Below are 13,740 nucleotides of genomic sequence, written 5' to 3' on the forward strand. Positions count from 1 at the left end.
TCCCTCACAACCGAAAGCAAATTGTTTTGCATTAGATTTGTCTACAAATCTATTTGCAAAACCTGGCCAGGGAATTTAACTGTAGGCAAATTTAATACAATAAATATTTGGTTGTTCATTTACTTTCCTAAAAGTTTGCACAGTTTTATCAGAGATGCAGAAGTGTGCAGAAGACCTTTCAGGCTGTCCATTAGGAAGCAGGTGTGTGTAACCAGGGACTGATGTTGCATCACATTCACCTCGCTCACTATAGTCTGCATTCCAGTAAAGTTCACACTTCCGCTATTACATCATTCAAATAAGGGTGGCACGGTAGCACAGTGGTTAGCACTGTTGCTTCACATCTCCAAGGTCCCAGGTTCAATTACCGACTTGGGTGCCTGTGCGGAGTCTGCACTTTCTCCCTGTCCCGCAGTCCAAAGAGGTTAGGTAGATTGACCATACTAAATTGCCCTTAGTGTCCAAAAAGGTTGTGTGAGGTTACTGGGATAGGGTGATGCTGTGGGCTTTGGCGTGGTGATCTTTCCAAGGATCGGTTCAGGCTCGATGGCCTGAGTGGTCTCCTGCTGCACTGTAAATTCTATGATTCTATGAACCCTGTGTATGTGGAGCTTGCTGGCTCAAATTTTCCATCAAGAATCTGCTAATTAGGCGCAAGAAAACCTGCTAATTAAATCATGTTTTTTCATATTTCTATGTTATGCCCATACACCTCACCAGCAGGCTTTTTTTTAATTAGACCTCCACTCAGCCATTCTTCCTTGCCTTCTCCACCACATAAATTAGATTGTCGGTAATCCAGTAAGGGAGGTGGGGAAATTTGTTTGCGGTTTTGAGCTGATGTCAGAGATAAGCACAGGCTTAATTTTTGCAAGAAGCGTTTCTGAGAAGTTAGAAAAAAAAAGCTATGGGGACCTTAAATAAATCGCCCTCCAGGAAATCTTTGAAATAAGAAACGTTCGAAACTGAACAGACTTATTTCCAAAACCACAACCTCTGTCAGAGTGACTAACAGGAGGATTTAACCGTTTTCTGACCTTCAATTTTCATTACTAAATGTCTGGTGATCAATAGTTCATTAACACCGAATATGGGTGGGTGAATTAAAGGTAAATCACTGATTTATAGTCACAGGTTTCATGATTTAACACCTATATTTTAAATGAATTGTGAATGTTTTCCACAAAACAAAAAACATGTTCAACAATATTGGTGGACAAACATTTAGTGTGGGTACGTGATGTTCATCTTTCCATGACTTTGACACAGGGCATGTGAAATCGGTGAATGATTATGTCAAAATAGATGACTGTAGAATGATAGCCAAATACTTTCTAATATAGTTTGAACCCACTTACATTAAGGAAAGGCCTAAAATGTTTCACAGATAGGCAGAGGAAACAGAGGTCCTGGTCAAGGTGATTGAATTTTTATAACATTTTAAAATAAGAAAGATAGATAGAAACGTGAAGATGGAATTCCAGAGACAGAAATAACATGACAGTCAAAGGTTTTGCCAACAAGGATAAAAAGCTGAAGAGGCAGGGGAAATCATAGCAGGCGAAATTCAGGAAAGAGTTTAGTTGGGGATATTCGATTGTAAGAAATAGGAGCAGCAGTTCGACCATTCAACCAATCAAGCCATTCCACCATTCAATAAAATCATGCCTAACCTGACTGGAGCCTTTACAGCACATTCTTACCAATCCTCGTCCCCGTTTGTCAATCATAAATCTACTCAACTCAACCTTAAATATTCAATGACTCTGGCTCCACCACTTTCTGTGGAAGAGAATTCAGAAGAACTAAATGGCCCTTTGAGAGAATAAATTCCTAATTTTCTTCTTAAATGGGAGAACCCTGGGGCGCAATTCTCCCAACGGGAGTCTAAGTGCTGACGCTGGTGTGAAATCCGGAGTGTTTCACTCTGGCGTCGGAGCCCGCTCCCAGCCCCCTATTCTCCCGCCCCCAGGGGGCTAGGAGCGGCGTCGTGTCATTTACGTGTGCTGTGCCTTGGCCCTGCGTAAAAAGCGGTGCCGCGTAAATGATGCGGCCGGTGCCGCGTATAAGACGTCACCCGCGCATGCGCAGTTGCCGTCCTCCCCGTGTCCGCCCCGCAAGAAGATGGCGGATGGATCTTGCGGGGCGGCGGAGGAAAGGAGGTCCTCCCTTAGAGAGGCCGGCCTGCCGACCGATCGTGGGCCAGACCCCATCGGAGCCCCCCCCCCCAGGCCATTCCCCCCCCCCCAGCGTTCCCGCGCAGTTCCCGTGTGCAGCGACCAGGTGTGGACAACACCGGCGGGAACCTGTCGTGTTGGGGCAGCCGCTCGGCCCATCCAGCCGTGATTCTCTCCGCGCTGGTTTGGGAGAATCGCATGCGTGCGCCGGGGCGGCGTGGCGGGACTCGCGCGGCGCCTCGACGATTCTCCCACTTGGCGTGGGGGGAAGAATTCCGCCCCCTTTCTTTTAACCTATGACTCGAGTTCTGGAATCCCACATGAGGGGAAATATCGTCTGAACCCCCTCAAGAATCTTTTATGTTTCAATAAAGTCATCTTTCATTCTCCTAAACTCCAATGAGTATTGGCTCAACCTTTCCTCATAAGACAACAATTTCATCCCAGGAAACAGCCCAGTGAACCTTCTCTGAATTGTTTCCAAAGCAGGTATGTCCTTCCTTAAGGAACTTTTACATAGTACGTCAAGTGCAATCCCACCAATGTCCTGTACAGTTGCAGCAAAACTTCTGTAATTTTATGCTCCATCCCCCTTACAATAAAGGCCAACATTCCATTTGCCTTCCTGATTTCTTGCTGAACCTGTATGCTAACCTGTGATTCATGTACCAGGACACCCAGATTCTTCTGTACTCCAGCACTCCATTTGAACAATAATTTATTTTTCTAATCTTTCTGGGAAAGTGGACAAGCTCATATTTTCCACATTATTCTCCCTTTGCAAAAACAAAATCATTCACTTAACCGATCTATATCCCTTGAAGATCCACCTTTCAACTTGCTTTCCCACCTACCTTTGGATAATCTGCAAAGTTGGCTCATCATACAGTTCAGCTGGAGACTGCAGATACAGGTTGTAATGCAGAACAAGTCAACAGTGCGGGTTCAATTCCCATACTGCACTCCCCGAACAGGTGCCGGAATATGGCGACTAGGGTCTTTTCACAGTAACTTCATTGACGCCTACTTGTGATAATAAGCAATTATTATTATTATTATTATTATTATTATTAATAATGTTTGGACACCAAGGGGCAATTTAGCGTGACCAATCCACCTAACCTACATATTTTTGGACTGTGGGAGGAAACGGGAGTACCTGGAGGAAACTCACATAAACATGGGGAGAACGTGCAAACTCCGCACAGACAGGAACCCAGCCCGTCAATTACACCCGGCTCCGTGGCACTGTGAAGCAACAGTGCTAACCACTGTGCAGTCGTTTGACGTCTGTGTAAAATGGGAGGCCAGAAAATATGTGAGCAGTTGAATTTGGAGCTAACAGGGCAGCACGGCGGCACAGTGGTTAGCATTGCTGCCTATGGCACTGAGGACCCGGGTTCGAATCCCGGCCCTGGGTCACTGTCCGTGTGGAGTTTGCACATTCTCCCCGTGTTTGCGTTGGTTTCACCCCCACAACCCAAAGATGTGCAGGATAGGTGGATTGGCCACGCTAAATTGCCCCTTAATTGGAAAAAATAATTGGGTACTCTAAATTTATTTTTTTTTAAAGAATTTGGAGCTAACAATGGAATGAAAGGAGGTTTCAAAGAACGAAGAGATGTATGCAAAAGTTGGTCTCGTAAAAACAGAAGTTAATCGCTGAGGGAACAGCATGTAGAAAAGGATGAAATGACATTGCTCGAGAAACGCTAGTTTTGTTTAAATAGTTAAGAACAGAATGACAGACGTGAGCTGGAGAACAGGAGAGCTGTTACTTGGCAAGTGATTTTTAGATCATAATTTCTCAACTGATCACCAATGGCAATCAAAAGGAAAGTGACAGAAAGAAAACTCATCCTGGTCAACACTATTGCTGCAAATGAAGTGGTATATTAAATTGGGGGAGGGGAAATGAGAAGATGTCAAAGCGAGTCACAAAAAGGAAAAATATCAAAAGGAAAATAAGTTAGGATAATATATCGTATTTCAAATGGCAAGCATATTTGGGGAGTATGAATATGTTGACACACATCAGCCATGATAGAACAGGGCAAGTTGGGATGGTCAATTTGTTCTATCTATGCTCTATTAGTTCTGAAATCTGCAAGACAGGTTGAAAGAGCAGTTAGTATTGGTGTTTATTGCATGGGGAAAATAGACTATAAAAGTAGATCAGTGTTTCTACAGCCAAGGTCTTTGACCACATTATGGTGTACGGTGTACAGTTTTGGTCTCCATAGTTATGAAAGAATATCATTGCATTAGCAGTTCAGAGTAGGTTTACGTGACCAATTCCTGGAATGAAGGATTGATCTATCCAATGGGGTCTCCCATTTAAGATTGAGGTAAAAGTTAATTTCTTTCTCTCAGTCATTAGTCTGGAATTCTCTTCCCCAGAAAGCAGTGAAGGCTGGATCAGTGAATATATTCAAGGCTAAGATAGATTTTTAATCAACAGGAGAATCAAGGGTTTTAGAAGCAGAGAGGAAAGTGGCACTGTGTCCGCAATCAGATCAGATCAGAGACGCCCTCATTCTAACTTCCCACCCAGCTGGCATGGCATCACACCGGCGCGAATCACTACTGTTTTTTCTGAACTGGATTACATTTGTCGTGACCATGCCAAGTAAGTATAACCCTCGTGTGGTGAGGGCATTGCTCTCTGACACACTGGCAGTCTCTCTTGGCACTGGGAGGCCCTCTGGGGTGCTCTACTGAGGTAGATCCCATGATCCATAGAAGGCGGGCGGGGGGGAGCTGGCTGTGCGAGCTTCACACTGGTTTTCTCTCCTCTGCATTTTTAGGAAGATTCTGGCCTCGATAAATTAGTACAAACATTGTCTTTGGCCTTAACTGGAGTACTGTATCCAGTCCTGGAGTACCACACCGTAGGAAAAATGTGAAGGTAGTTGAGAGACTGCAGAAAAGATTCACAAGAGTGGTCTCGGGATGAGAAACTTCTAGATTGGAGACATTGGGACTGTTTCCCTTGGAGAAGAAACGTTTGAGAGGAAATGTACTAATTGGTTGGAGGTTCGAGAATGAGGGGGCAAAGGAAACAAAAGCAACATGAGGAAAAATCTTTTTATCCTGAATGCACTACGCATTACCTGAGGCAGGTTCAGTTGAGGAATCGAGAGAGAAAGTTGGAAGGGAAGAATTTGCAAGGTTATAGGGGCAAGGGTGAAAATGGCCTTGGGTTCATTATTCATTCAGACCACTGGCATAGGCATGATGGGCTGAATGACCACCTTCTGTGCTGTAACAATTCTGCGCATATGCTAGTTCTACAAACTGTCCTATGGACAAAAAAAGGTACAAAACATCAGATTCAAGATCAGGTTGGAATATTGTGTGGAATGAAGTGGCTAGATTTCAGCTCTTATTAGCACTTCTGGTTGCTTTGACTGCGTCTTCCAACTCATTCCAGTGGAATTTTGAGGGAGCCAACAGCATTGTAGTGCCTGATTATACCGAGCACTTAGTACAAGCTCGGGTGCACTCTAAACTCGTAAAAGCAATCAGATGAATGTCAAGGAGAGGCTTATCAAAATGACACCATGAATAAATCCAGACCCAAGTTCTACAATAGCATGTGAATTACATTAAGTTCACTTAGTGCTCATGTAGGAAATTCCATGAAAAATGTGTTCACAACAAGGTCCCACAAACAGCAAATGACCAGTTATAAAATAAGAACAGAAAATGTTTGAAGAATGCAGTCCTGGCAGCAACTGTGAAGATGGAACTGGTGAAAAGGTCAGGACTGGAAAGTGAACTGTTTCCCTTCACAGATGCTACCAATCACGTTGAGGTATTTCCAGCATTTTCTGTTTTTATTTCAGGCTTTCCAGCATCCGTAGTATTTTGTATTTAAATAACCACTTAATTGGTTGAAAATGATATTGGGTAAAGTTAATGTTAAGGAACACCAGGGACCTCTTTTTTTTTGGCAAAATAGAATCTTTTGTATCCCCTTGAATAATTAGACAGGGCCTCAGCTAAGCTTTTATTCCCAAAGAAAGTTCTAGAGAAGAAAGAGAGAGAAATCAAGGAAAGGGGTGTGAAGGCAGAAATAAAAACAAAAAGAGAATTGTAAATGATAAATGTTGCAAAGTTAAATGTTATCAAAAGCAATTCCCATAAAAAATTAAATGGAGGTTAAATTAAACAAATTCTAGAAGTTTTGGGAATAGAGGAAATGTGTGGTTGTACATTAGAATGGGAACTGCCGGGGCAGCACGGTGGCACAGTGGTTAGCATTGCTGCCTACGGTGCTGAGGACCCAGGTTCGAATCCCGGCCCTAGGTCACCGTCCATGTGGAGTTTGCACATTCTCCCCGTGTCTGCGTGGGTTTCACCACCACAACCCAAAGATGTGCAGGGTAGGTGGATTGGCCACGCTAAATTGCCCCTGAATTGGAAAAAATAATTGGGTACTCTAAATTTTTTTTAAAGGGAACTGCCAAAATGCCAATGTTGCAGTGGCTGGCACCTCTTCCACACCAGGACTTGATGTCCAAGGAAGATGCATTCATAATGCAGCCAAAAAGGCTGAATAAACTTCTTAATCCTTCTAATGAGAGTGGCACAGTAGCACAGTGGTAAGCACTGTCGCTTCACAGCGCCAGTGTCCCAGGTTCGCTTCCCACTTGGGTCACTGTCTGTGCGGAGTCTGCACATTCTCCCCTCATCTGCATAGGTTTCCTCCGGGAGCTCTGGTTTCCTCCCACAAGTCCCGAAAGACGTGCTGTTAGGTGAATTGGACATTTTGAATTCTCCCTCTGTGTACCTGAACAGGTGCCGGAAGTGGCAACTAGGGGCTTTTCACAGTAACTTAATTGCAGTGTTAATGTAAGTCTACTTGTGACAATAAAGATTACTAATTAATATCAGGTTGATGCCAACAGCACATGGTTCAATCCCTTTTCTGACTGTGATGACTTCAGAACCAGTCTTCTTTCACTATCCATTGTGAAGGTTGTGGCTCTGAGTCAGAGAATTTTATTGATACCACACAAGTAAGAAGTGGTCTGCACTGTTTAACTCATGAGACTAGAATGCAATTTTCAGAGTTATCTTTCCTAAAAGAGCTAACCATTCACATAATATTTTTAAAAATATATTTAGAGTGCCCAATTTTTTTTCCAATGAAGGGGCAATTTAACATAGCCAATCCACCTACCCTGTGCATCTTTGGCTTGTGGGGTGAAACCCACGCAGACATGGAGAGAATGTGCATACTCCATATGGACAGTGACCGGGAGCCAGGATTGAACCCCGGGTCCTCAGCGCCACAGGCAACAGCGCGAACCACTGCACCACCATACTTCCCTATGTGTTTGCATTGCTTGAGCAATATAGGACAGTAATTAGAAAGTCAAGGACTATTCTATAGCAAGAACATTAACAAGAATCATAAACTAACTGGAAGCAAAACTGACTATATTTATTTATTTATTTTGAATTTGGAATATCCAATTCATTTTTTCCAATTAAGGGGCAAGTTAGCATGGCCAATCCACCCAGCCTGCACATCTTTGGGTTGTGGGGGCGAAACCCACGCAAACACGGGGAGAATGGGCAAACTCCACACGGACAGTGACCCAGAGCCGGGATCGAACCTGGGTCCTCGGCGCCGTGAGGCAGCAGGGCTAACCCACTGCGCCACCGTGCTGCCACTAAACTGACTATATTTATAAAGGACATGGGTAAATTCAGAAGCATTTGATAATGTAATATGTGGAATGTGGTGACTGGGGGCTTTTCACAGTAACTTCAATGCAGTGTTAATGTAAGCCTACTTGTGATAATATAGATTATTATTATTGAAACTGTACCTTGTAGTGCTATTTAACAATGACATTTTCACCAACTCTTCCCTTAGTTTAACAAATGGCCCCTCTTCCCAAGGTAGACAGTCTAACCATTAGACAATTAGTTACAGATAATAAATGTTACCTTTCCTAGTGATACACACTCCAAAAATGAAAATGGTGTTTTGTACTCAAGCCAACTTCCGTGCTAAAGATTGACACACATTTTAATCCCCAAAATGACTTATTTCTGTCTGCGCCACAGCCAACTGAAAAACTCTGCCTTCAAAATATTGTGCAGGAAAAATGTGCTTGCTTGAAGCATTACGATCAGATTATTCAAATTCCCTGGGGGTGACAATGCTGCTACCTGTGTAGCTGACAAGGCACGCTTCAACGATCTGAATGAAGAAAGTTTTAGGTATGGGTTGGTGGGGTTGGGAGTTTGGAGTTGCTGGGGAATAGACAAAACCCATCGCACCAAACAGCAACCCAAATGCAATCCATTTTTCCACTGTCCCGCTTTATATTTCATACAACACACCAATCATAATGCTGTACAATTAACAGTTAGTTACCTTCTACCACTTGGAGGTATACTATCGGCACAAAAAGCTTTCAGCAAGAGTTGTTCACTATGGAAGGAGTCATGCATTATTCCTGCCACTGTGTAGATTTATTCTCATGTCTTTGCAAATAAATAAAATTAGTTTCGCCAAATTTGATTTTATGAAATCAACACTCCTTTAGACCAGCTGCCAAGAGCAGTGATAAAACAGGATCCAGTATCAACCAGGCTTTCCTTCCCAGCTTGAAGAATAAGTCTCACTGGCTTTTGGTCAAGAAATCCTTTGAGAAATAACAGCCTAACACCAACACCATTCCATGATGGGATTCAACCTGTTGGTGCTTGAACAGGTGGTGCTGAAATATTTTTTTCATAAACTTTAAAGCTTCAAAATACACAATGCATCAGCAATTATAGAGCAGCCATTTCAAATTTCAATGCACAGGTACAATCTTCAAGGGTGGGCCATGTGGAACCAAAGCAAGATAATATGGATAGTCACAGGACTTTAGAACACTGCAGACTTAATAAATAATTGTAACTGCACACGCTTTCACTAAATAAATGTAAGGATGGGAAATTAAGGTGCATTGGAACATTACCACCTCGTCTCAAACTTAGCCAACGTATATGAAGTAGTGCTCTCAATTATTTTCACATATCATTACTCACTCCCTAGCTACTGACTCCATCCTCTCCCTGGCAACCGTCTGAGAATAAACCTTACTGTTGACTACCTTGGTGTCATAATTGCCTGAGAAGCACTTCTAATCACATTTGAGCCATCACTAGGTCTGCCTATTCATACCTCTCCAACATTGCCCAGCATTTACCCTGCCCCAACTTATCTGCTTCTGAAACTTTCATCCATGTTTTTGTTGGTCTAGATTTAATTATCATAGAATCATTGAATCACTACAGCGCAGAAGGAGGCCATGTGACCCTCTGAAAGAGCACCCTACATGTGCCCACTCCCCTGCTCTATTTCCGTAACTCAGTAACCCCGCCTAACCTTTTGGACACAAAGGGGCAATTAATCATGACCAATCTATCTAACCTGCACACCTTTGGTTTTGTGAGGAAACCTGAGCATCTGGAGAAAACACATGCAGACACGGGGAAAACATACAAACTCCACACTGACCGTCACCCAAGGTTGGAATTGAACCTGGATCCCTGGCATGCGTGAGGTTGCAGTGCTAACCACTGTGCCGCCATGCTGCCCATCAATGGTGGCATCAATAGTACCTATCTATCAATGAAGGGCTTGGGTATTACCAGCTGGAAATGACTAAATGCAGTTCGAAAAGTCAAGTGGTTGCAGGTTGCAGTATTGTAATGCACTCACCGTTTGCAGTAACATGCAGGGAAGCATTCTAAAAGTGACCACCATTGATGGCAAACTGATTGCTCTATTATGTAACATATATACTCTAATAGGGAGAATTACATAAAGTGCTAACTGTACTCATGAATACAGCTTTTGAAATCAGCTGTGCAATGCAGCAGAGGACTCATTGAACAGCACAAGAGAGTCAATATTTGCTTTAACAGAAGGGCACAGTCAGGTCAACAATCCAGGAAAGGAGTGAGCTACCAATTACCCCAATGAACTCCTGGCTGATCTCCCATATTCTACCCTCTGCAAACTGGGGGATCATCCAAAATTCTTCTGCTGCCCATGTATTGACTCTCACCAGGTATCGTTTCCCTATCACCACTGTGCTCACAGCCCTGCATTGTTTCCTTTCAAACAATGTCCTTAACCACACTTTTAAATCTCTCCATGGCCACATCATTCCCTATACCTCCAACCCCACAATTATCTGCACTCACATAATTCTGGTCTTTTGAGCACCCCAGATATTAATTGTTCCACCATTGGTGGCCATATCTTCAGTCGCCTAATTCTCAATATCTGAAATTCCCTCCGTACACCTCTGTGCCTTTCCATCCCACTTTCCTCCTTTACAACAGTTAATGCTTATTGCTTTGACCAAGTTTTTGGTTACTTGATATCGGACCAAATGTCTCCTTATGTGTCTCCTTATGTGGAACAGTGCTACACTGTTCCTGTGAAGTTATCTTTGAAAGGTCAATTCACCTCAGCCAAATATTTGTTTTTCTTCCTCGTTACCGAAAGGGCATTGATTCATTGATCTGCTACCTGAAACCATTCAGAAGATTTTACTTGGAAAATAAACTGATCTTCAATACACTCAGTAGATGAATTGCAGAATACTCACGACATGATGCCTGACAGTTGAAACATTTCTGCCGTCAGGTAGCAGAGGTAACTGTACAGGAAGACAAACAATGGCTCAATGATACGAACATTCTGAGTGAGGCGGGTGGTGAAAGCTGCAACAAAGCCATAAATAATTCCCACTATTATTCCACCAATGCCCACCACAAAAAATTGGCCAATTCCAGCAAAGATATCCACAGTTTGAATAGTGCGCATCTGGCACAAGGACTTGAATAAATGGTACAGAGCCTAAAAGAAACAAAAGAAAAACATTCATAAACCCAACAGTCAAATTAAACAACAGAACTGTTTGAAAACATGGGTAAATATAATGCACACCAGATAGGAACCCTCAAAAACCATTGTCAATGCAAACCAACCGAAAACATTACACATTAAAAAACTTTAGAATATCTGCTTTAAGTATTAAGAATTTGCGGATTGGAAAGAAATCACACGGAGAATAAAGGAGATTAAAGTGAACTATACAGAACCATCCCTAACCCCTCCTCACACCATCCCTAACCCCTCCTCACACAATCCCTAACCCTAACCCTAATCCCTAACCCCTCCTCACACCATCCCTAAACCCTCCTCACACCATCCCTAACCCCTCCTCACACCATCCCTAACCCTAATCCCTAACCCCTCCTCACACCATCCCTAACCCCTCCTCACACCATCCCTAACCTCTCCTCACACCATCCCTAACCACTCCTCACACCATCCCTAACCCCTCCTCACACCATCCCTAACCCTAACCCTAACCCCTCCTCACACCATCCCCAACCCCTCCTCACACCAACCCTAACCCCTCCTCACACCAACCCTAACTCTAACCCTAACCCCTCCTCACACCAACCCTAACCCCTCTTCACACCAACCCTAACCCTAACCCTAACCATCCCTAACCCCTCCTCACACCAACCCTAACCCCTCCTCACACCAACCCTAACCCCTCCTCACACCATCCCTGACCCTAACCCCTCCTCACACCAACCCTAACCCCTCTTCACACCAACCCTAACCCTTCCTCACACAATCCCTAACCCTAACCCTAATCCCTAACCCTTCCTCACACCATCCTTAACCCCTCCTCACACCAACCCTAACCCTTCCTCACACAATCCCTAACCCCTCCTCACACCATCCCTAACCCCTCCTCACACCAACCGTAACCCTAACCCTAAACCTAACCCCTCCTCACACCAACCCTAACCCTAACCATCCCTAACCCCTCCTCACACCATCCCTAACCCCTCCTCACACCATCCCTAACCCCTCCTCACACCATCCCTAACCCTAACCCCTCCTCACACCATCCCTAACCCTAACCCCTCCTCACACCAACCCTAACCCCTCCTCACACCAACCCTAACCCCTCCTCACACCATCCCTACCCCTAACCATAACCCCTCCTCACACCATCCCTAATCCTAACTCACACCATTCCTAACCCTAACTCTAACCATCCCTAACCCTAACCCCTCCTCACACCAACCCTAACCCCTCCTCACACCAACCCTAACCCCTCTTTGATCTTTGATCTTTGAGGAGCAGAGGGAGGCTATTTGGCCCTTTGAGCCTGCTTCATTATTTATTATGAATAACCAACTCAATAGCTTGATCCCATCCTCCCCCCCCCCCCCATATCCTTTAATCCCTTTTGCCCCAAGTGCGATATCAAACGGCTTTTTAAAAAAAGGTATTATTTGAGTTTTTGTGGCGTGCAAAACAAGGAGGCAGTAGGAGGCAGAGGATAAAGAAAAATATTTACACGTCGGTCGGATTCAAATATTTACATACATACATTGTAGTTCTTTCTTTAGCATTATTGACAGCGGTTGTTACAAATTCCAGTTTTTCGTTCCCCGTTAGCTGCTGGTTCCGGCTGTTTCCCCTGTTAACGACCCCTCCCCCCCCCCCACCACCACCGCACTTGTACCCTGCTCCTGTTATGTTGGTGTGATACTGCTTCTCATGCTTCTTTTGTTGGGCATGGTTGGGTTCTATGTCCCCCTGCACCCCCCCCAGTCCCACTTCCAACCCCCCATCCCCCTTCCTTGCTGTGTTGTGGCTACCCTCTCCTGCTCTTTGACTTCTTAGTTGTTGGCTACAAACAGGTCTTGGAACAACTGAGTGAATGGCTCCCACGTTTTGTGGAAGCTCGCCTCCGACCCTCAGATGCCGAATTATAATTTTATCCATCAGGAGAAATTCCGATTGGTCGGACAGCCAGTCTGCACCTTTGGGTGGTGCTGCTGATCGCCAGCCGAGCAGGATTCTCCGGCGAATGATTAGGGAGGCAAAGGCAAGGGCATCAACCCTCCTCCCCATGAAGAGATCTGGTTGTTCTGATACCCCTGAAACTGCCACTCATGGGCAAGGTTCCACCCTCACTCCCACCACCTTAGACATTGCCTCACATAAGGCTGTCCAGAAACCGGCAGGTGTGGGGCAGGACCTGAACATGTGGGTGTGGCCTCCTTGGCACCGCTCACATTTGTCCTCCACCTCCAGGAAGAACCTGCTCACTCAGGTTCTGGTTAAGCGGGCTCTGTGTACCACTTTTAGCTGCATTAGGCTTAGCCTTGCGAATGTGGAGGTGGAGTTGACCCTGTGAAGTGCTGAGCTCCAGTGTCCCCACCCTATTTCAAACCTCAAGTCCTCCTCCCACTTCTCCCTCGTCTCGTCCAGTTGGGTATTGGCCCCCCGAGCAGGTCCTCCAGGAGTGATTGTCATGGTGGTCGTGGGTACGTCCTCATTTCTCTCCGTAAGAAGTGCTTGATCTGCAGGTGCCTAAGTTCATTCCCCCCCGGCAGCTGGAATTTTTCTGTCAGTTCCTCAAGTGTTGTCAGTCTGTTGTTAGTATAAAAGTCCGTAAGTGTCAATGTCGCCCCAGTCCTGTCTCCACTTTTTGAATGTGGC

At 44.6% G+C, this 13,740-nt stretch overlaps 1 protein-coding gene across 1 annotated transcript in view; it reads right to left on the reverse strand.

Annotated features, from left to right (window-relative positions):
• Window positions 1-13,740, reverse strand: part of slc9a2 (solute carrier family 9 member 2) — a 94,425-nt gene that overhangs the window by 43,020 nt on the left and 37,665 nt on the right. The window contains exon 3 of the mRNA XM_038818720.1: window positions 10,811-11,061. Within this exon, the coding sequence (XP_038674648.1) occupies window positions 10,811-11,061 (251 nt within the window). The remainder of the gene's footprint in view (window positions 1-10,810; window positions 11,062-13,740) is intronic.

The sequence above is a fragment of the Scyliorhinus canicula genome, chromosome 14 (genome assembly GCF_902713615.1).
Source record: "Scyliorhinus canicula chromosome 14, sScyCan1.1, whole genome shotgun sequence".
NCBI lineage: Eukaryota > Metazoa > Chordata > Chondrichthyes > Carcharhiniformes > Scyliorhinidae > Scyliorhinus > Scyliorhinus canicula.